At 45.6% G+C, this 23,255-nt stretch overlaps 2 protein-coding genes across 2 annotated transcripts in view; one reads left to right on the forward strand and one right to left on the reverse strand.

Annotated features, from left to right (window-relative positions):
• The window catches only part of STX18 (syntaxin 18), a 60,032-nt gene extending 54,919 nt beyond the window's left edge, over positions 1-5,113 (forward strand). Inside the window, exons 8-11 of the mRNA XM_063310790.1 lie at positions 1,299-1,357; positions 1,906-1,975; positions 3,060-3,140; positions 4,815-5,113. Coding sequence (XP_063166860.1) covers positions 1,299-1,357; positions 1,906-1,975; positions 3,060-3,140; positions 4,815-4,910 — 306 coding nt within the window. The 3' untranslated portion in view covers positions 4,911-5,113. The remainder of the gene's footprint in view (positions 1-1,298; positions 1,358-1,905; positions 1,976-3,059; positions 3,141-4,814) is intronic.
• A 555-nt stretch (positions 5,114-5,668) lies between these two features.
• Positions 5,669-21,160, reverse strand: NSG1 (neuronal vesicle trafficking associated 1). The gene is made up of 4 exons (XM_063310792.1): positions 21,014-21,160; positions 17,245-17,361; positions 9,312-9,422; positions 5,669-7,744 (listed from the first exon to the last, which is right to left on the reverse strand). Exons 1-4 carry the CDS (start codon positions 21,140-21,142, stop codon positions 7,544-7,546), a joined length of 558 nt encoding a protein of 185 aa, XP_063166862.1. The 5' UTR covers positions 21,143-21,160; the 3' UTR covers positions 5,669-7,543.
• Positions 21,161-23,255: the final 2,095 nt, after the last annotated feature.

A 23,255-nucleotide genomic window follows, 5' to 3' on the forward strand; every position in this document is an offset into this window, starting at 1 on the left:
CCATGCAGTTGCAATTCGAGTGCTTGGCAACCGGCTCGCAATTATGACGGTTGCAGCATCCCCCGCCTCCTGCTGGCTTCCCTACTGACTTTGCTTGTCAGAAGCCAGCAGGGAAGGCCGCAAATGTCACAAATGTTGAATTGCAATCACATGACTGTGGGGACACTGTGACGGCCACAACAATGAGGACCGGTCATAAGTCTCCTTGTTCAGCGCTGTCATAATTTTGAATGGCCACTGAACGAATGGTCTCTAAACAAGGACTACCTGTAATTAGATTTCAGCAGGTGTCAATCAGTAGACTGAGAAAACTTGTTTTGCCCCCAGTCTGTGTCCATGTTAGGCTTGGATGGAGCTTGGAGTGAGCTCAGACAGAGAATTTTAGACTTTGGTTTACAAAGAGACAGAAGTGACACTTCTCACCTGTGCTGAATGAACTTAGACGCTCTCCTTTCACAATTCCCCAGGACCTGTATCACTTATTAGTCCCATCTCACAGGAGGGCCTTCACGCTGGCACGCCCAGACTCTGTCCCCTCAGCGTTACTGCTGGGCAGGTACGACAGCCTGCCTGCCTTCCCAGGAGCCACGGGGCATCTGCTCGGAGTTTGAGGCTGAGGCGGGGGCACATGGGCTTCTGGCACCCCTGTCTGTCCCTTGGTCTCCCCTCTGCTCGCAGGTCCTGCAGCCCACACTCCCTGGCAGCAGCTGTGCGCCACCAGGACCAGGACGCCCCCCGGATTGTAGCCAAGCGTTCTCAGTGAGAAGTGCTGGGATCTGGTGGTCTTTCTAGCTGTAGCTTGTGCAGGCATGGGTAGGGTTTTCTTCTTTTTTAATTAGGCGCAGTGTAGTACATTTTTTACCTTCTGTATGTTTGGTCTATGACTGCATATTTTAATGAACTAAACTGTTTTGCAAAGCTGTTCAGAGACGTTTCCATTGCATTAGTAGCAGTTTTACATTGAATGTACAGGTAATTCTCATTTTTTCCCCCAATAACTCAGTTAAAGTATACTGGCTCTGACTGGTGGGAAAAGGACACATATTTTTAATCTTAAGAGAAGGCACATTTCTTTTAAGAAGACCTAATGTTAAATTTGGAGAGGAGAGACCTGAATTCAAATCTCTGTTCAACAATTCTTAGATGATCAGGTCTTCCCCAGGACCTTCCTTATTGGATACCGATAGCAATAAGCCAAGAAAAAACTGAATTCCCAGAAAGAAAGCTTTACCCGAGACTTACTTTTTCCATAGACAGTCATTGGAGCCAGTGCAGTAATAATCGCTTTTCTCCCCCAGTTTGAGCAGGAAAACCAACGCCTTGTGGGTGAAATGAACAGCCTGTTTGATGAAGTGAGGTACAGTTCTCTTCCTTCCTATTTGCTGTTTTCTCCCCCCCCCCCCCCATTTTGACCAAGGTTCCAGGCCCACATAATTTGCTGTAGATGCGACTGCATAGGGAGCACGGCTGGGATGGGCACACACCACGCTGCCCGCTCAGCAGGGGCGGATGAGGCATTCTACTGATTGGTTCTTCTGCAATATAATATTTGCAGCATTCTTACATTTTCTAACTCCAACAGTACAAATACCTGACTAATGTTGTTTTATACTGCACAGATAGTGTCCAATTTGTTCTGTCTAGAAGTCTGCATTTTTACACATCTAGAATCTATTTCTGATTATATGAATTCTGTTTTTCCAATGCTGCTGTAAACAACTGATCTACTTTATATTAAGTATCTTACTGAAAATCTGCTTCAGCCAGTAATGCCTCACCATCTTAGGAATGTAAGATATTACATACAGTTCATTCTATAAAAATGGGAAATGTTTATTCTTACCTGTGTTTGTGTATAATGAAGTCTTTTTTTATTTTCCTTTGTTTTATTTCTATCATTTTTAGGCAGATTGAAGGGAAAGTAGTTGAAATATCTAGACTTCAAGAAATATTTACAGAAAAAGTATTACAACAGGTAAGAAGAAAACCACAGTTGCTCTTTCACTAAAGAGCTTTGAACTCTGTACAAAAATTCACAGCACCTTCCAGGATGGAGGCAAAATGTCTCTAGCGATAGAGCCCAGAAAGACGTAGAGGGCAAAACACAGATTGTATGAGGACTGGGAGTACAGCCTCCAAAAAGAGTGTGCGTAGCACAAATTTGCTTCCGAAATACGCTCCGGTGGAGAACATCGTGGGGGAGTGAACACAGTGGTCAGGTTGTGCTGCTGGGGTGGGGGGGGCAGCTAAAGGGAGAGGAGCTGCTCTGCTCCTGCACATCACATGGGAACTGGGGAAATTTGGCTTTTGGCTTTTCCTGGTTTGAGGTGAAAATTCTCTACTGAAAATTTTTCTGCTCAGGGCAAACCTTAAAAAGTGGCCCGGAGACCAGTTGTTTTATTAGGGCTTTAAAGGAGTCCCATAATTAGCATTAACACTAAAACTTCAGGTTGCCGCTCCTTTTTCTTTTTTTCAGGCAATGCAAAAACACGAAAGAAGCCAGGTTGCTTTTCTGAAAGCAGAGAGGTGCCAGGTCTGAATAATTTGTGAAGCGCACAGAAATCCCAGGGCCAATGACCGTGGACCAAAACTTTCCCCCTCCCCAGGAATCTCCTTCCTTTTGCCCAACATCTGCGCCACTTTGTGGGCAGCCTTGTGCAGAGGCAAAGAAAACCTGGTGCAAACGGTCAGCAGCATCCCATGGCCATTCTTTCCTTAAATCCTTTGTACCGAAGGTAGCTGCTCTAGGTAGACAATCACCGGGTTCTCACTGGCTCCATGATAAAAATTTCCTGAAGCAAGCTCAACTTTTTGTCACTACGTGGACGCATCCATGCAGTTTTCTTGACCATAGAACAGGAGCGGTAGTCATGGCCTTCTTCCTGGATAATCTTCAACTTCCCAGTCTAGCCTACAGTCTTGGGATTTGGTGGTGGTCTCCCATCCAACTGCTAACCGTCTCAAAAGTCCCGCTGGCCTTTTTCAGAGGGGTTCAGCCAAGGTCATCTAGGTGCTGCCATTGCTGAGAGTCATCAGATATATGTTACCTTAATTCCTAGGAAGCTGAAATTGACAATATTCACCAGATAGTTGTGGGTGCAACTGAGAACATCAAGGAAGGCAATGAAGACATAAGAGAGGTAATCGTAACCAAGTCTTTTTTGCTTTGTATTGAAGTTTTCTTGACTAACACATGGCAGGTTTTACTCCAGTAGCCTGGCTCTGTTGAGCTTGCTCTGTGTTGTGTGAAGATGTGCACTTTGCTTTGATCAGCTGGGATTACAGGTGTGGCTTCCTCATAGAACCTGCACAGTTCTCTCTCAGTGACGCTGCTTCTAAGAGCGATGTTAAGAAACATAAATCTTAGCTGGGGCAAGGAAAGACCGCACTTTTTTAATTGGTACATTCTCTTTGAGATTTGCATTTCCTGCAACAATGCAAAATGGAGTGTCTTGTTTCTACCTGAAAACTAAGGTGGAAATGAGCTTAAAACAATAATCAGGTTCTTATGGTCTACTGCATAGATTTCCCTGCTTAGTGAAAAGGGAGCAGTTCTAGCTTGAGCACTTTGTAGGGGTGGCCAAAAGAGGGAACGGAGTGCAGGTAAAAGGTGCGTGCCCGGGTGTCGCTAAAGATTTACACTTTGTCTTGCAAACCATGCAAGCAAGTCAGGCGCTGAGTCAGTCTTCATGGTGGTTCAGTCGTGAAGAAAAATAAACGTCTTTCACTGTCCTTGTTTTGAAAAGTCACCAGTATTTTAAAACGTTAAAGAAGTAGTGACTGAAGGTTGCCCCTCATCACCAGTCTGCCTCCCCTCCCTGTGCCGAATAGATGAATAATAGCGTAACCAGTCAAAGCCGCACTTCGGGAAAAAGGCTGTCATGTGCGCTGGCTGAGGGGCCTAGAGAGCCAGGGCAGCCCAGGAAAGAACAGAAACGAGAACTGGAAGAACCAAGGTTAGTTGGCATCCCGGCCGAGAAGGGAGGGCAGCGCAACCAGCCACACTTGCAGCGAATCAGTGCTAATTTGAGGAGCAGCTTTTTCATTTTATGAATAAATATCCCATAAGGACAGGCACAGAACATCACATAGCAGCAGGAATTCTGGACTTCCCTGTACTGCCCTGTAAGCGGCTGGAAGGGTTCTGGGGATCAGAAAGGAGCGCATTTTACATTCCTGAAGTGCCAAGAAAGGAAGCTTAAATCCTTCCTTCCGATGCTCTTCCAGCTTCCCTGGGACCTTTGGGTGTCCTCCCATGCTGGGCTGTGCCACCTGGCCAGGAGCATGCAGGGGTGGGGGCTGGACCTCTGCTCACTGACCACCTGGCCCATGGTCTCCCCCCTCTGGCTGCCGAAGAAGAGGGCCTGGCTGTGGACCTGTCCCCCCGACGCCCGAGGAATGCAGGCTCAGACCCTTGGTGCCAGTGACACCCTCGCCCTAAGCCTTCGGGGCACCGTTCCTTGGTCAGGAAAGCTTATCTTTCATGGCGAGTAAGCAAGGGGGCCATTTCACAACTGTTAAAATGCACCTTCATTCTGAGATTCCAGGTATTCAACTAAACAAGTTGTATAAAATAAAGTGGGGGGGCATAAATTAAATCAGTACGTGAACACAGTCAGTTGTAATTTGCTTGGTCTTTCCCCACTAGTTTGTGTTCTACTCTTAAAGGCTGTCATGTGAAACAAAAGATCCGAAGATACAAACTTCCATTTATTTTAAATCATGTCTGAGGCATAAGCTGAGAACAATTTTGCATATTCCTGAATTGCCTATTGCAATTTCTATCTTCTAAAAGAAGTATTTTTTCCCCATAGGCAATCAAGAATAATGCTGGATTTCGAGTATGGATCCTCTTCTTCCTTGTAATGTGCTCCTTTTCTTTACTGTTTTTGGACTGGTACGGAAGCTGATCCTGGCCTCTACATCCTAAAACCTGTAGAACCACCTTCAGTAAGGTTTTCCTTGCCAAGTGATACTGTGTTCCATGCATCGTTGTTGCAGAAATATGTATATATCATATAAATGTGCCTCTGTAAATTCTTAACACTCAGGAATATCCCAGAACTCAATAAAGCTTTAGGCAGCAGAATGAAACTGGGCAGCTGCCAGGAAATGCTCAATAAAAGTGTTAACGTTCATTATTGCAGCAAGCAGTTGCCAGACATTTCCGTGTGATGAAATGCAAAGCACCTGGGTCCCCTTTGAGGGGGGGGAGGCAACCTTTTTCAGTCTGGGGGTGCCACTTCCCTTCCCTACTGGCTGAAGTCGTGGATGGGGTCAGAACAGGCCATCTTACTGAGGTGAATTTCAAGGTGGGAATGGGACCTCTGCACTTCCCAGAGACCACGCGCTCCAACTCCCTTCCCTAATTTTCTCTCCCCTTTCAAGGCGCCCCCCACCCTCTTCAGCGCTGGGGGCATGAGCGGAGGGTGCTCTGGGTCTACCAGTGGGGGGCAGAGGGGTCCAGGCAGCCCGGAGTCATGAGATGCCCACCCTCTCCTGGAAAATCCTGCATATCCTGGCAGGCGAGCGCTTACATGCATTTCAAGGGATATTGAATAACGGAAAGGAACACGTCAGCTTAAAATTAAATGATTCAGTGCATTTCAGTTTACAGCAAGCAGTGATGGTTCAGACATAGTCATGGAAATAATGGTTATTAGAAAGGTGATTTAGAAGAGGGTTTTATTGCAAGTAGAATGATTGGAATCCTTCATTTCTTTTCCTCTTCATTGCAGAAAACAGCTATTTAAACATACTGAGTTTGAGAACTGAGCGTACTATTTTATTTTACACAGAGTGAAAACGTCAAAAGTTACATGTGAATTTACATTCAGTGAAGTACTGACTACTAGGAAATACAAACATAGTATAATGTCTACAGGAGAGAACTCCTTGATGCAAAAGAAAAATTTGGCACATAATTTATTGCTTTTTATGCATTCCACACAGCAGTGATTACATACCAAAAAAATTGTACAATACATAACTATATTCAGTATTAAAATTTCCAGTGAAACCATAAATGGCATTTTCTAAGTAGACTGATGCAAAAAAGTTCTGGAAGGAAATATAGCCTAGAACCATGTTTGTTTTACTACTGGTGCAGAAAAAAGAGATATGTTGATGATTTTAAAGTGTCTCGGTAAAAGTAATGAAACTTCTGACATTCCACAGGGAAATAACACATTCAGAAGAACAAAAATGACAGCAATTATGAGCTAAAGCCTGTAATTGGGAACAGTGGACAAGTCAAGGCCAGAGTTTGATGGAGTGTCTTCCTAGTGTTTTTAGTCCAGTGTTTTTCCACCCATCTAATATCCTATGAAGCAACATAAAAGTAAAAAGCACCGCTGTCCTATTGTTACAGAGCTTAGCAGTAGAGGAGCAGGTCACGTTGATGCCATTCCCTTGTTTGAGTCCAAATGGGCCGCAACCATTGACTGCTTATGCTGCAGGGGTTCAAGAAGCTTTCCCAACCTTTCTGGGAATGAATCAATAGTGAATTTGGGGGAGGATTTTAACATCATAAATCTCATAATTTAGGAATCAGTCAAAATAACAAGTTTGTGTACCTGCCATTGTGAGTGCTCAGCTTACCTCAAGATAGCCGTCTTACCCTCCCCACCCACCCCCACGTGCCTTTTCAACATCAGAATAGTCTGGGTATTGCTGTCATTTGATGCACTTTATTCCTCAGCTGGTTGAGATGAAAATTCCACTGAGCTCAGCGGAACCAGTTTTCCAGCACAGCAGCCCTAGAGTTAAATATTGAAAAATGCCAGGATGGTGCTGACAAAGGGCACTTTACATTAAAGTTTACAAAAAACACAATTCTAATAAAATACATCCTTTCCAGTTGCACAGATTACATTGTGGACTACATCTAATTTAAAGAGTTTCTGTCTTGTTTATTCCCTTAAGTCTCCACTACCCCTCAGAATATTTGTTCTTTATACTCTTATCCTTTACTTAAAATGCCTAATCTATCATTAAAACTGTATAGCTCTTGAATGTCTAATTTGTATTTTGTTTGCACAGGAGTCTTTAATGTAGTGGCAACAGTGAATTTCATGATGCAACAGAAACAATTAACCCTGAAAGTAATGGATATAGTGAGCAAGATCAGGCCAGTTTTATTTCTTGGTATTCATTTTGGCATTGCAAGCCGGTATCAATTACATAACCATGACTGTTCAGATTGCAAAGCTGGTTTAAAAGGAAACAAAACACCAGGACACACAGTGAGATGCACATGATCCCATGTCAACAAGCCCCGCCTGAAAGGCTCTGTCAGATTTCTAAATTACAAGAGAGTGCCTATGTTCAACACCACCACAAGAGAAGTTGGTGTTAAAGCTCTAAAGCAATGCTGATATGCAGCACTTGACCATTAATGGCCAACGTTCGTTTTCATTGCTCCATTTTACAGTTATCAGCAACCAAAGCAATTATACCATAAATTATGAGCAACCTCTAAGTTATCCTAACAATGAGACATTCCATGAAAACCACCCGGAGACCCTTTCCCAGACTCATCATCCTAACCAGATTTCTCAGCCGCTTCAGTCTCCTGCTCAGAAAGTTTCTCTTCTGAAAGCACCGTCATCCATGGAGAAACTGACCGTGTGATGGTTTGCTTGGCCAGGTTGTAGTGGTTGATCACCGTATAAAACTTTCCTCGATCACTAGAGTCTTGTTCAGAATAGTAGTTCTCTAATCCAGCCGGAATGCACTGATTCTTCTGAAAGATACATGCACCACACACACACACACACACACACAAATTGAAAACCAAAGAGGAAGCAGGAAGCCACTGTGTGGCATGAGGAAGACAAATGTGCTGTGCATTAACAAAAAGCTGGGCAGCTTCTAGTCCCCACAGGGCCCCAAAGTGCCCAGCCAAGTGTTCCCCTTGTAGCCCAGCTCCTTCTCATTGTCCCCCGGCCTTTAACCTTTGCTCCTCCAGGCAGATACTTACTAAGGACCTTCAGCGGCCTTAACTCTACCTGCTTCCAGGATTCCCTCAGCTTCCTTGCCAAGGGAATACCAGAGCCTTTTCTTGCCCTGCAGCTCTGGGCCCCTTAATTTCTAAAGACTTTGTCTTTGAATGGTCTTTGATAATGCCCTGCGTCATTCTAGTCCTCCGAGAAGATGTTTCTCTTTTCTGAGGCTAGGCAAAGCGCATGGCAGGTCTGGTCCAGTGAGACCAGGGCTTAGCCTGGAGATTTTGGTGGAACCATCTCCAGCCACGGGCCGGAGGCCAGACGCAGAAATGCGGCCTCCAAGCCCCCAGGTCTGTTTGGAAGAGCAGCTCCGAAGCTGTGGTCTGAAGTGGTTATTCCCAGACGGGCCCCTTTTTGCAGATGCTCTGAAGTTCAGACTGAAGGGAGCAGCTACATAGGTCTCTGCTTGAGAGTTTCAAATGCCAAAATGGGTTGTTACAGGCAAAAAAATGGAATGCATAGAAAATACTGATAAACAGGAACCAGGTACATGAACTATCCCTCACATATTCATGCCGCTCTCTTTTTCCCCATCTCCGGACTTCAAAATATAACAAAATGCAGTGTTCTCATCTCCACATCAACATTTACTGCTGCTAAAAACCTCTAGAGGTCCAAGTACTGTGTACACCACCTTGAGCTCCTGAACAAAAGGTGGGATATAAATCTGATTGACTGATCGATAAATAAATACATCTGGCTAATGTGCAAGATTTGACAGCATTTTTTTCTCCCATTCATAACGTCAAAACAGACATTTTTTGCACTAATATGCTCTTGTATGGATTATAGTATCATTAAATCATGCTTGCATTTTAGATAAAACTTTGAGTGCCTGTATGTCCCAAAACTCTGAAGGTGATGAACCGTTCCCACCCCCACTATGCCTATACTGGAAAGACTGAACAGATGCCCAATTAGGAAAAAAGCATTAAATGTCTTAACACCAGGCTTCATCAATACCCTATTATGTATCACCACCCCCAAATAAACCTCCAGAGTTTGTTTCTGGTCTGGGGGCCAAGGAAAGTACTTGACCCAAGGCCCAACTGGGGTCTGTGGGCTATGAGAGCTTTTCCCCTTGTAATGAAGTCACCGCTGACAAGGCCCTGGGGAAATGGCTGCAGAAAAGCAGGCGGCCAGGAGGTCGTCCCACCTGTGCCCTCAGTCCTGTCTCCTTAGGTTTTTTTGCTGCTCTTTCATGATACTCCTCCTCACTGAGCCTGCTGGAGACCCTGCTGATTAAGCATCTGTGGAGCAGCCACCCTCTCCATTTTCTTTTGGCTTTCAGTCCATCTTCCTTACCTTGAAGATGAAACCTTCTGGACAGGCTTGGTCATACTTATAGACCTTGTAGACAACCAGAAATCCAATGCATGTAAGGAATGCAAGGGCAAACAGGATCAGAACAGTCACCTGCAAACAAATAGACCATTTCTGCTCTAAAAAAAATAACACTTCTAATTATTTATCTGATTGTACTCGACATCACAGTTAGAACTTCACCACCTGACACTGAGGTTTACGTGGGGAAGAAGAAAATGCCCCTCCCCATAACAGGTGGAACTATGTTCCATTCCTGCTGTGGCTAAATCTTTAGAAATCCTAAATCCCCCAAAGAAAGGGGGCTGCGTTTGCTAAATGGGGGCCTCGAGTGCTCTGCTTACCGCACTTGGCTCACCAATTATTGGAGGTGTCTCATGAATTGCCAATGTTTGTGCCTGTATTTTAGCCTCCGTGTTACGGCTCCCTCTGAGCCAGAGGCTGAAGGAACGGGGCCGAGAAGCTTTCAAGAGCTGAAGCAGGTCGGGGGGTGGGCAGGAACAGGAGCAAGTGAGAGCAGACTCCAATCGTGAGAGGCCAGATCCAGAGGACAAAGTCACGAAGGTGATCTGCTGGACTATATGGGAAGCAAGGACAACAACGCCCCTCGTTGACTGCCAGGACCTTGCTCTCCATTGGAAACAGTTCTCCAGCGTCACACCGCCTTCCCGTATCCTCGCTCTGCTCTCAGTTCCGGCCTTTACAGTTGGACTGGGATTGAATCCTGGACTGACATGGACCATTCATTTCTCCGCTGGCACCTTGCCCCCTTGCCCAGACCTAGACAGTGCTGGCTATCCACCTTCTGGAGCTGCGTTGCCCCTTACAGCTATGATGTTGGACTGGATTCCGTGGACATCTGGCTCTGGATCCCTAACTCTTAGCTTTAACCCACACTGGCGCTGCCAGCACTGCACCCTGGCCACCAGGCAGGGTCGCACCTTCCCCGTATTACTCAGCTGAGCATTCTACCTGCCTGCTAAGTTATCTAAATTACCATCTCGTCTTTAAATCAGTTGCATCTTACTACGTGTGATGGCTCAGTCTAGAAGAGAACACTCTACTACTTTCAAGTCTGCTCAATTCCCACTTCCATTCCTCAGTATTTCACAGAATCATGGATTCGGAAGTGATATTGGAAGGCGTCTAGTCCAACCTTCTGCTCAGTCCAAGATCCACTAGCATATCGCTGTCAGATGACCAGCCACTATTTGAAGATCTCCAGCGAAGAACTCACTGCTACATGTGGCAGTCCATTTCACTGACTCATAAAGTCAAAACTTTCTTCCTGATGTCTAGCAGGTTCTGGTCTTGCCCTCTAGGGCAACAGAGAATAAGTCTACTCCTCCTTCTGTGTGAGAACCATTCAGATATTTGAGGACCATTATAACTCCCCCAGGCATCTTTTCTGTTGGATGCTCTAACCACTCCTGATATGGCTTTGTTGCGAGACCCTTCACCATCCAAGTAACATTTGTAACTGTCTTATTTATTGATTGGCTTGTTCTGATTTTGTATTTTAAAAAGGGGAAGAGAAAGAATAGTAATAAAGGAAAACAGGATATTCACAAATAAAATAAGAAATATCCAATTTAATCCTAACAGGGGCACCAATCATGTAGGGGAGATGCTTTCCACTCCTGTGTCTGCCAGAGTGTCAACAAGGAATCTCGCTTTAGGTAAATAACTTGTTCGCGGTTTGCAGTCCTCAAGAGGTCTTTCACTCTTTGATCAACATCAAGGCATCAGGTGGATTTCCATCTCTACGGTACAAAACACTGGGCAATAGTAATTTTCAAATTCAGTCTTTAGATCAAAATCCAGACCTCCACCTCATTTTATGTTGAATAAAGAACATTAAACAAAACTAAAATAATCTTCCCACTCCAGTCCTGATATGCTGCCCCATCATGGCAGGAGGTGGTGGTGGTGGTGGACTGGGAGGTTTGAGTGAAGCATACTGAGGATGCACACCAAGAGTGTATGCTCCTAGCAGGGCCACCCAAGGCACAAAAGTTATCCCAGCTGCCCAGCTAGAGCAAGCAGGTACCTGTGATGGGCAGAAGCAACACAGGAGGAGACAGGCAGCCACTCTAGTGACAACAGCAAAGCCGTAGTTTCATAGTGCGGGGGGGATGGCTGTTCCTATATTTTACCAAGAAAACCGCATGGATAGTCAATATAAAATGACTGATGACATGGTGCTGGATGACAGGGCCCTTGCGTTGGGTGGTAGCAACGTGTTACTGAGCAAGAGCTGAGGATCTTTTGGAATGCCTATGCCTAAACGCCTGTGGCATTTAGGAATTTCAGTGGGCTGTCAGAAGAGACAAGAAGAGTATTACAGTGATATCTGTAAAGACATCAGAGATGATAACAGACAAGGAAAACCAAGGAAAGTATTCCAGAAGTTCTCCAAACTCATAAGGTTCCAATCTCAAATTGGTATGCTAAAGATCATACCAGTGGACGGACAGACAGAACTAATTTCAAGAAAATCAAAGGTAAGAGTAAATTGAAATTGTATACGGTAGAGATGTCAGCTTCTAAGAGATTTTAGAAGGTATTATTTCCTATTTAAAAAAAGTACCAGAACATGAAGTTAGATCAACATTCTGGTCATTATCAAGTTACAAGGCTAGAGGAACTGATGGACTACCTGTGAGAATATGGCAAGCAACAGCAACACCACCAGAAAAGGATCAGTAAAGGTTCTAACCAAACTATGTCAGTAAATCTGGAAAATGACACAGTGGTGAATAAATCAGAAGAGGTCAAGAAAGGAGATTTAGCAGACTGTACCCACTATTGTACAATATTCTTAATTTCCCATGCTAGCAAAATAATATTTATGATCATCCAACACAGATTAGAGTCCTACATGAAAAAGGAGATGCCAGATGTTCAAGCTGGTTTCAGAAAAGACCAAGGAATAAAAAACATCGCTGATGTGTGCTGGATAATTGAGGAAGCCAGACTACAAAACAGAAGTCAAAGCAAGTTTCAATGATTATGGAAAGGCCTTTGTGTTGACCACAACAAGCTATGGAATATCCTTAGGGAAATCAGAATCCCAGAACACCTCACTGTCCTCATGCAAAACCTATAGACAGGGCCAGAAGGCACAGTCTGGACAGAGCATGCTGAAACAGGGTGGTTCCAGGATGGCAAAGGAGTGGAGCAAGGCTGGGAAAATGACGAGCAGGTTTTAGAATTGGAGGAAAAAACATCAATAACCTGTGCTATGTTGACGTTACTACTCTGATAATAAAAAAATGCAAATATTTGTAAACTCTAGTAATGAAAGTTGAGCACAGTGAAAAAAATGGGACTAAGGTTAAATATAAAGAAAACTAAACTAAGGACAACAGGTAGAGCAACCAGTTTTAGAAGTGACAGTGAAGATACTGAAGTGGTGGAGAGCTTCTGCCTTTTAGGATCAACCATCAACAGTAAAGGAGCAAGCAGTCAAGAAGTAACAGCACAGATTAGCACTTGGTAGGACAGCCATGAAAACCTTGGAAAAGACATTCAAATGCTGTGCTGTGCTGTATACTTACAAAAATCAGAATCATGCAAGCCATGGTACTCCACGTGACACTCTATGGAAGCGAAAGTTGGACTTTAAAGAAGCAGGATAGGAAGAGTATTGACGCCTTTGAACTCTGGTGTTGGAGAAGTCTCCTGAGAATATTGTGGACAGCCAAGAAAACAAACTGATGAATCATCGAACAAATCAACCCAGGGTGAGGCACAAATGACCAGGCTCAAATTATCTTACTTCAGACACATTATGTGAAGACCTAACTCTCTGGAGAAGACTCAAATGCTGGGAAAGGTGGAAGGAAAGAGAAGAGGATGACTAGCTGCAATGTGGATGGACTCAGTTACAGTGGTGATGAGTGCACTGTTGGGAGACATGAAAGAACAGGTTAGGGATAGATTGTCATGGAGAAAATTTATCTATGTGGTCACTAGAAGTAGAAAACAATTTGATGGCACATAATCAAGGGCAACAATGAAGACCTTGGAATAACCATGCCATGATGTCTCTATACTTACAAAAATCAGAATTGTTCAGGCAATGGTTTTCCTCATGACACTCTATAGAAGCAGAAGCTGAACTTTGAAGAAACAGAATAGAAACAGTATTGATGCTTTTGAAGGTTGGTGTTGGAATAGATTCCCAAGAATACCATGGATAGTCAAGAAAACAAACCGATGCATCATAGAAAAATTAACTCTGAGTTCTCACTCAAGGCATGACAAGGCTCAAATTATCCTAATTTGAACAGATCATGTGAAGAGCCAGCTCTCTGGAGAAGGCCCTAATGCTAGAAAAGATGAAAGGACTGAAGAGCAGAGAACACATGGCAAACTGAACAGGAAGGCCCCAGGCTGAAGATGCCATGCCAGGCTTTGACCCTCTAGCAGCCCCCTCTATTGGGCTTGGAAAGGCCCCCAGCAACCTGTGCAGCTGTTTGAACATGGCAGTTCAATTTGTTCCCCTCACTGTTTACTAACAGATGTTGGAAGACTTTCCTAAAATGCTACCAACAAGTTAACTGATACTTCTGGGTAACTGGGAGGATTTTGCAAGTGTTTTACAGTGAACCCATCTTTTCTCTTCCTGTTTGGCCCTGAACTGACGGTTGCACCAACGTTCCTGCCAGTGTCAAGAGACACCAACTCCCTCCCAAGGTCTCTCCAGGGCCGCCGTTACATAGCAGCAGAGCTCAACAACCCAACGCCTGAAAATAATCCCAGAGCAATCCATGCGAAGTAATATCTGAATGGAACTTTGTTTTTCTACTGACTTCTAATGATCTAGGCAGGGCAAGTATCTGATCAGTCCTCCCAGTTACATACTTCATGGTAAGTGAAGTATGAAATGAGGATTCCTGTTTTTTTCTGTTTTTCACAGTAGAACTGGGAAGTTTCATCTATGAGTAAGTCTCAGGCTCTATTTTGCATATGAAAAATAGTCAATGTCTCAGCATTTATACAGCTTACTGTAATGCCCAGTAACAACCAGTACAACAAAGTTCGTAAGTAGACCCAGGCTCATTCATTCAGTCATTCCTTCATTCAGGTATTTGGCTAAACTACATTCTGAATTTTTAAACATTTAACAGGCCAGCTGAGTGTAACTTTTGCCCTTGTGCTGGGTGACTCTCCCTGCTTCCTGGCTCAGCCCTGGGTCCCTGGAGGCTTCCCCAGGCTGCCCTGCTGTGCCTCATAGGCAGGGGAGCAAAGGGTTTGCCCGTGGACCCTTCTTCCCCATCTGGTAGTTTGGCCTTGAGCGAGAACTCTGGGTCGATTTGTTCAACCAAATTTCCTTAGCAAGCATTGTTACCCTTGTGGTATATAGCAAACGTTTTTAACTTCTCGCTACATCCATTTATTATCCTTTACAGAAACAGCCAAATAAATTCCATTTGACATTGTCTTAATGATGAGAAAGCTACATTATTTATAAAATAAACAAATATGGCAGTATAGCACTATATTTATGCTTGTTTCAATTACAAAGGGTCTCAAATCCTTCACTGCCCTGCAATTAGCCAAATACCTTGATAAAGTTTTTAATAATTTAGAAATCTAGTTCTACTGTCAGAATCTTGTATTCTCCCAAAAGCTCTGATATAAATGAGAGAGAGACCACATAAACAGTTGCACTCATGCCTAGTGACACCCTGATTTGCTCCTGCGACAGGGCTGTCTCTGAACATTTTACATCATGGCTGTGCTTTAAGAGGCACCTATCAAATATCAACAGGGTACTGTCATTGTTGGCCACAACACTATTCTTCCCCTATTAATTATCCATTAATTAATTCTATTCTTGCACAAGTTTCTCTTTTATATGGATTTCCTCATAGGGTTGCCAGCTTTTAAGCAAACTACATGTCTCTTCTGTGGTTAATTTTGTATTTTAGCAAATGCTCTGAAAGGAGGGTAGGGTGTGATTATTTTCCCACTGACCAGCATTCCCCCTCTGCCCCATCCCTGCACAAAACAGTGTTCCTATTGATTAGGTATTCTCAATCCCACTTTTCCTTCAGGTCAATGGACTTCTCAGAGCCTTCTTAGAAAACGTGGGCAGAGTCAAGAAAAAATGTGTATTTCATGTAATTTAATATCATTAGCCACCTTGTAGTTAGTACTTGTTTTCTTTTTTGACACATTAAATCTTACAGTTTAGCGACCACTTTAGAGGCTCTGGAGATCTGTACTCAAGGCTCTGAGAGGCTCCAGTTGATGCCCTTCTAGGCCCATGCATCATAAGGCCATTTGGAAACAAATCAGCAAGCCTCACCTTGCTCTGTGCACAACCAGGGCCACCTGGCACTGGCTAGGTGAAGGCTATTCCTTCTTGGAGGCCCCTCCCCCAGGCTCCACCTGAGTGCCCCCCCAGAGAGAGAAGGGGCTGGACTGGAGGCAGCGGTCCAGAAAAGTCAGTTCCTCCTGAACATTAAAAAAGGGGGACTGCAGAATGAGGTCAAGCAGCATATGAAGAATATCTACCAAAATGTGGAGTAAAATGCATTACTTTATTTTTCCTTCCTTGATCCTCACCAAGTATATCCAGTCTTTGATTAAGGTAAATGACTTTATGCCAGCCTTTCCACCTGCAGAAACCTATTAATAAAATTATTTGCAACTTACTGATGGACACCAATACAAAGGAGAATGTGCAGTTGGGCTGCTTGGACAGAATGTTTCTTTCCAGAATTTGGCCAGTGACTACAGTCTTGCAGGGTCAGAGGGCAACATTTTTGTGCACCATGGGTTGCATTAAGCAACCAAACTCTAATTCCATGTTTGCACACTTTGCATATTCTCTAAACTAGTGAACATGCAAGAAAGTTTCTCACAATCATACATTTCTCAGTGACCTGCTAAACAGAAAAATCTTCTTCCCTGGCCTAAAGCCGCAGGGCACTTCCCAAATGTTGTTCGCTGTTCCCTCCCACATTCTTCCAATCAATCAGAATTCAGCCAAGCATCTTCCTGGCAAAACTAACCAACTAATCTCCCTGCAGCCTTTGCATTCCCTGTTTTTATAGCACAGCAGCAGCAGCATTCTTCCAGTTGCCAGACACAGGCTTCCTACAGGTCGAGCGAGTGGCACAGCCACTCCATAAGCAAACCACACCCACAGTTCCATGGTCATTCTTCTTCCAAGTCACCACCTCCCATACACCATGGTCATCCTCCCCTGAGCCCTTCAGGACCTTGGACAGCAGAGCCTTTACAGAATGCTTTCTGGCGAGACGGAGAAGGAGTAGGCCGCTCCTTTTCAGTCTTAGTCACGTGGCTGTCACGGATGGCATTCCTTGCTAACGGTCAGGACGGCACTGGTCAGTTTTGACCACAAGTGAAACCAAAGCCCAATTTTACCCCAAGGATTTTCACCCTCTTCTATGCAAGTTAAAACCACTGATCTAATCTCACCTAATTTAAATTTATGATTCTTAACACTAAATTTTTAAGACTGCCATTTAGAATATACAATCACTGGAAAAGGGTAGATAAAGTAAGGAAATTAAAGTTAATATGGAAATGATGGATCAGAGATTTGGAAAGTTGTACCTCTATGCTTTAGCTCTAGCATAAATTTAGTACAGGTGAAACAGTTTCCATACAAATACAGTTTTAACAGTTCCCATCAATTTCATTGAGGTTCAAGAAATTTCCTGCTGGATGGAAGCCCCAACAGGTTAACTCTGGGGGGTGTAGTACATTAAACTTCAGCCATTTAAGGCTTAAAAGACTGTCTAAGGAAGCACTGCATACCTTTCACCTTAATTAATTCTCCAATTTTGCTGTGGCAGTTATTTAATTAACATCTGTTATTATTTTGAAGTGAAATAAATCTGACAACCATTTTTTTATCCTTGATGTAGCTTACCTTAAAACGTTCTGAGATGCCTTGAGTGATACTGACTGTGAATTCTGCAATTTTAGGAGAACGAAATTTCCCTTTCTTTCGATCAGGTTCATATTCTGTTTTTGTCTTGACCACCACCTTTTTCAAAGAACACCAACAAGAGAGCAATTACTAGTATGGTAGCTGCACCAAAATCTTTACGCGTGCATCAGCCTGTTCTTTTGGTTGCAATTCAACTCATTATATGCAGCTTTTGGCCATGGGCCACAGAACAAAGAAGGCAGGAATGACAATCCTCTTCTATACTGTTGCCGAGAGAACAGCCCAAATGTGTCCACAGAGCCACCAAGTGAGCCTGATTCAAAGGAGACTTTCCTCTACTTATCTTACGTTGTACTTTCAGGCATACAACAAAATATTCAAACCATGATTTGAATCATTCCCTGTGATTTTTTCCCTAGGGACACAAATGCCAGAAGCAGAGTCTGCCAGGAGATGCTTTTCCATAAGCTTTGCTGAAAGAAAAAGCCTAAGGCTGTGGCTTCTCTCCAGTTGAGTAGGCTTACGTTGGTGAACTTCCCATGCTGAAGGTGAGCTCCTCTCTTTGACTTTTCCAATGTGTCAATCAGGGGAGGTGGGTGCTGATAGACACTGTACAGTTACGCTTTCAAAAAACCTTTAACAAAGTCCTTCACCAAAAGCTCCTTATGAAGCTTGGCCAGACCCAACCTGGGATGTGGAAATGGTGAACTAGACCTCTCTGAAAGAGCAGAGATGATGATACGGAGATGCCTGGTAGGCGGCAGGCTTGGTCCAACGGAACACCTCTGGATAAAGTAGAGGATAAGCGGTTGCCCGCTTGGCTCCAGACGACTGCTTCCCGTAAGGAGACTGCAGAATAGTGGTCATCCCGTGGGTCTGAGTGTTCGGAGATGGGAAGCCATCAAGCTCTCAACTGTGGCAAAGCCTTTAAAGACACTGGATTCAACCACATTTCCTAACCACCTTTGGATTTATAATTATTTTACAGTTAAAGGAGGTCTTCCAAACGCCAAGTTTGAAAAGCTACCTGGTGAATAAAACTTCATCCCAACGTAGAAGTTAACTAGCAGTTTAAAGAACTTAAAGGATATAAAATAAATGGCAAAAAGCTGAATAAGAATTTAAGGAAGTTTTAAATGGATTAAGCGACCAGACAAATTTCGAATATTAGGACTTCTGCTAAGATTTTTGAAACACTGAGTAAACAAAACAATATTTCTGTCGGAATACAAATTGTTTACCAGGAAAAAGACTATTGGTTGAAAGTTGAAAACAAAGTAATAATGAAACCTGAGACTTTGTGAATATAGAAATGGGCCACTAAGGGGACTAAAACTCAAGGCAGGAAAAAGAAAAGTGAAGTTTGCAAAATGACAAATAAAGGTATGACGAGACATTTGAAAAGATTTTTGAAGAACTGGGAGAGAAACTTGTAACAAATCTCATAGCAATAATCTCTGAACCTGTAAATGTATTTCTTCAAGAAGATTATAAAGAAGTGACAGACAAAAATATGGAATAATTTAGGAATAGACAGGATGAAGAGGGGATGCAAATCCTAGCTGAGGAGTAATATTGGAAAATAAAGAAATGGAGGATTATAAGACAGAGATGACAGTGGAATCACAAACAACAAATCAAGAGATGAAAAAGGACCTGGGCAAGGACTTATTTCTGGATTTACAAAAGAAGGTTTCTAAAACCTTGAAAAAAATCTTTGAGATGGGAAAAAGAAAGTCTGCATGGAGATTCAATCCTGCGACAGGAGCTTGATGAACTAAAGATTAAGATTGTTGGAAGCAAAAGAAAGGAATTTAAAGTTGACTTGTTTCATCAGGGTTAAAATATGGAATATTTTTATAAAATTCTGGAAATCCTTTATGGATTTTTCCCCGACATTTGGACAGAAAAGACAACAATTTTTGGATCTCTAAAGAGATAGGGGGGCTATGGGAAGAAGTGAACCATGTATGCAATCTCATAGGGAGTGGGGAACTATTAATTTGCCTGTACTTGTTGTAAGGAAGATTGGGAGTCGCTTCTTTAAATATTCCTTTTTTCTATCTCCTTTTCTCTTTCCCTTTTGCGCTTTGTATTTCTTTTCTTCTTTTCTCTTTTTTTCTGATTTCAGTTTGTATTCACTTTTAGCATTGTAAAATACTGTAATAAAAGGTATTTTTAAAAAAAGAAGCAGTAGCAGCAGCTTGGCCATGTCCTTTCATGGACTGGAATAAAAATAAAGCAGCGTTCCAGTATTGATGGCCTACCTCAAAGGGCTGACATTAATACTGAAAATGAAATATAGACTTCCAACAAACGAAGTGTTTGCTCATTTGTAGTCTCCAGCTAAAAACTTATCTGTGGAAAAAAAGAGACTATAGCAAATTTAAAAAAGAAGTATTTTTATTTACTACAGCCTTCCAATCTCTGAATGCGCTCATTCCCAGACTAAATAGCCACCGGTTGGGGTTCTCTTGCTTGAGCAGGGAGTTGGATTCTGTGTCCTAAATGCCCCTTCAAGCACTACAATACTAGGATCCTAAGATATGAAGAAGCACCATGAGCTATAATATAGTCACTGGATATTCTTGATGCCCACGTGACAATTAAATTATTCAGTAGTTTCTCATCAGAAAGGGAGACCAGCACCTATGCAAAAGCCTTGAGAAGTTACTTAAACTCAATAAAGTTTCTAGGAGACAAAGCATATATCCAGATTTATTTCTGTAACTTCTACTATTCTTATCATCTTGTTTATCTGATGGAGAAATTGATGGGGATTGGGAGCCTTTATCAACAGCCAAGCACACCCTGTGCAGCCAGTTACTGGCAGGCAGAGGCCACGCCCATCCGCCATCAAAAGCATCCGGAGCAGCTGCAACAAAGAGCTGCTCCCTTCTCCTCCAGCAGCCAATCTCCACCATGGATTTAGATTTGGGCCCCCACATTTCTTTTTCCATACACTCCGCCGGTTTCCTTTATAAGCGGAATAAAATGGCCCTCTGCCAATTCTAAATTTTCTCTCCAATGGTACTGATTTTACACGTGTAGATGTCATTCCTTTGACAGGTTTGCTTGACAATTCATGTCGACACAAGAACACTAAAACAACTGAAAATACAAATGTCAAAATATTCAACCATATAGTAAAAAAGAATAGCAGGTTTTTTTTTAAAGAAAGCCTGCCTTGCAGGGAACACTGAACACTCTCAGACTGTTCCACCGACTAGCTATTAGAGAACAGGTTTAGGGTTCGATAGGCTTATGAGTCCAGGTTTCCCTGTGAAATCCCAGGACCTGTAATTTGGGGAGGGGGCGCAGAATTCTCTGCTATCGTTTAATCCCACCCGCCGCCCTCTTGTTTCTGCCAGTAACTGCAATTCCCAGGGGCAGCCCAAAGCAGGGATGCCAATCGCCCCGAGAGCGCGTTTCCGGCCCTGGAAGGGCCCTGCGGGGCTCTCCGGCATGTTCCGCGCAGCCTTTTCATCCCGACAGCGGCCTCGAGCAGCTCGACGTGGGAGTGGGCGAGTGGGCGGGCGGGCGAGCCGAAGCCCTTGCCGGGGCCGCCCTTCGCGGTGCGCCATCTCGGGGAAGCTCGGCGGGGATGCTCCGGCCGCCGCCGCCGCCGCCTCCCCCCGCCCAGGAAGGGCTGCCACGGGCGCTCCCGCCATCCAGAGGCCGCCCGGCCGCGCCCCGTCACCCCGCAGCTGCCCCCCGGGAGAGGCTCCCATCCTGGGCGCGACGGTACCTTCTCCGGCGGGGGGAACTGCAGCTGGCCGACGTCCAGGGGCGTGATCAGGGGGATGGTGTCGAAGCCATCCTCCGCCGGGGGCTGCTTGCCGCTCTTCTCGCCGAAAGGGCCGCCCAGCTTCACCATCCTTCCCGAGCGGAGGGGCTCCTGCAAAAGGCCGCGCGGCGGTCAGGTCAGGCGAGCCCCTCGGCGCGGGGCCGGGCAGGCGGGCAGGCAGCGGAGCCCGGCCCCCGCCCGGCCCCCGCCTCTGCCTCGGGGAAGCGCCGCTCCAGCGCCAGCCGCGCCCGGGGCGGGGGAGGCCTACCTGTCCTGGGCTGCTGCTCCTCGTCCTGCCGCGGCCGCTCGCCTCCCCGTCTCTCCCTGCCGGCCCCGAGACCCTCGCCCCGTCGGAGATGGCGGCGCCCGGCGGCGCGCGAGCAGCAGCAGCAGCAGCGGCAGCAGCAGCAGCTCCTCCGGAGTGACGCAGCCTCGCGCCGCCGCCGCCGCCTCTCCCGCCCAGCCGGGAGCACAAGGCGGGCGCGCCCCCCCTCGGCTGCGGCAGGTCGGGGGGCGCGCGTGGCCCGGAGCGGCGGGGCCCCGGCCGGAGGGGCCCCGCCCGCGAGGCGAGCGCGGCCCGCCCACCGGCGCGGAGATGCTCGCTGTCTGCGGGGCGGCGCAGGAGCCTTCCCGCGGGGCGACCCCACTGATCGGGTGTGGGAGCCCGCCCTGCTTCGGGCCGAGGCCCGGCTCTCCGGCCGGCCCTTGCGATTAGGCCACTCCCGGTGGAACAGAAAGCCGGGCAAGACACGCCACGGCCGCCATCGCGACGCCGCCGGCCCCCAGGCCCCCGGCAGCTGCCCGCCGAGGGTCTTTCCCGGCGAGCAGCCCCTCTGCCAGCGCCGCCTCTCTCCCGCGCCGCCCGGCCGCAGCTTCAAGGGGTCCGGCCCCTCAGCTGCGCCCCCGCGCCCCCTCGCGCGCTGCGAGGCCTCTCCTCGTCCGCGCTTCGGCAGCCCTCGCGCCCTTTTCCCCACCACCACCTGAGAGGCAGGTGGGGCTGAGAGCGACCGGCTCCACGTCTTGGGGGAGCCGGGCCTTCCTTGAACAGCTTCAGTGCTCCTGGGCATCTCCAAAGCCTGTGAGCACCGCTCGGGACTCCGGTCACCATCTTGGTCACTTGGATGGGCTCCCTTCGTGGGCCAAAGTGTTATCCTTACAGTCACAGCCCTAACGGTTGGTTCTTGTCCTAATAGTCCACCTCTCCTTAAAACACTCAAACTTCTCATCAGAGGAGCCCAAGGGAACGGAACAGGCGGGAAAGGCAGGGCCAAACTTCTACAGAGCTCGGCACTCATTTTTGAATTCCATGAGAATAAGATTTCTTAGGATTGCCCCAAACTGGTAGAGTGGTTGGCTTTGGTGTGAGAATTTTTCTAAGCACACTGCATCTCACAATTACTTCTGCAAGTAGAAAAGAATGATGCCTTATGGCCTGACTCCATCCTGGTTGCCAATACAGGGATGACTCCTCACCAGGCCAACTTACCTTCTTCGCACCTCACCATCCTGGCTTCTAGAAAGGTGCAGGCACTCTGGCAACCATTGAGGGAAAGCGACCCTTAGCAAATGAAAAAAGAAGTGGTATACTCGGATTAAGGCGTGGACGGAAAGGCAGTGTGGTTAGAAGGGCTGGAATGAGGGCTGGCAAGGCAACAGCATCTTGCACTATCTGAGAAGACCAAGGAACCTCAGTGGAATGCGCCATCTGAACCAGTTGTTCACTGAAGGAACTGAGGTTTTCTGAATGGGAGCTCAGCACTTGATTCGCAATCTAAGAACCTGTAAGGAGAGGTTTGCCAGAGGGAGGAAGTGACAGAGGCACCGTGGAGCAATCACAGTACAGGGCAGGTCCTGTGGCTCAGTGGTATTGGGCAAAACCCAACAGCCCTAACTGATCAAGGAGAACAGCATTCTTTGGGTAAGGAGCCACGCCAGGCGAAAACTCAGCTGGGAAGTCTATCTCGAAGGAACAGGAGGAGGAGAGGAGAAGCTCGAGGTCGTAAGAGTTAAATTGGTAAACACTATCATATGGTCATTCCAAGGCATGATTTGGCAGCAATTTTTTAAAAGAATATGGAATAGAAGGCCAATCTCATTCATTTCATCTCACTATACCTTCAGCCTGTTCCAGGGAGTACAACTCCACTGATCAGGACCAAGAGATTTGGCCCTGAGAGAATCAGTGAGCTGTCTTAGAAGAGCG

This window comes from Candoia aspera, chromosome 8 (genome assembly GCF_035149785.1).
Source record: "Candoia aspera isolate rCanAsp1 chromosome 8, rCanAsp1.hap2, whole genome shotgun sequence".
Taxonomy (NCBI): domain Eukaryota; kingdom Metazoa; phylum Chordata; class Lepidosauria; order Squamata; family Boidae; genus Candoia; species Candoia aspera.

Excerpts from the sequence above, each read along its gene's own strand:
- NSG1 (XM_063310792.1), bottom strand. The coding sequence starts at position 21,142 with ATGGTGAAGCTGGGCGGCCCTTTCGGCGAGAAGAGCGGCAAGCAGCCC. Across the intron at positions 9,423-17,244 it reads GCATCTCAGAACGTTTTAAG|GTGACTGTTCTGATCCTGTT; the intron begins GTAAGCTACATC and ends ATTTGTTTGCAG. Across the intron at positions 7,745-9,311 it reads CAGAAGGTTTCATCTTCAAG|AAGAATCAGTGCATTCCGGC; the intron begins GTAAGGAAGATG and ends TGTATCTTTCAG.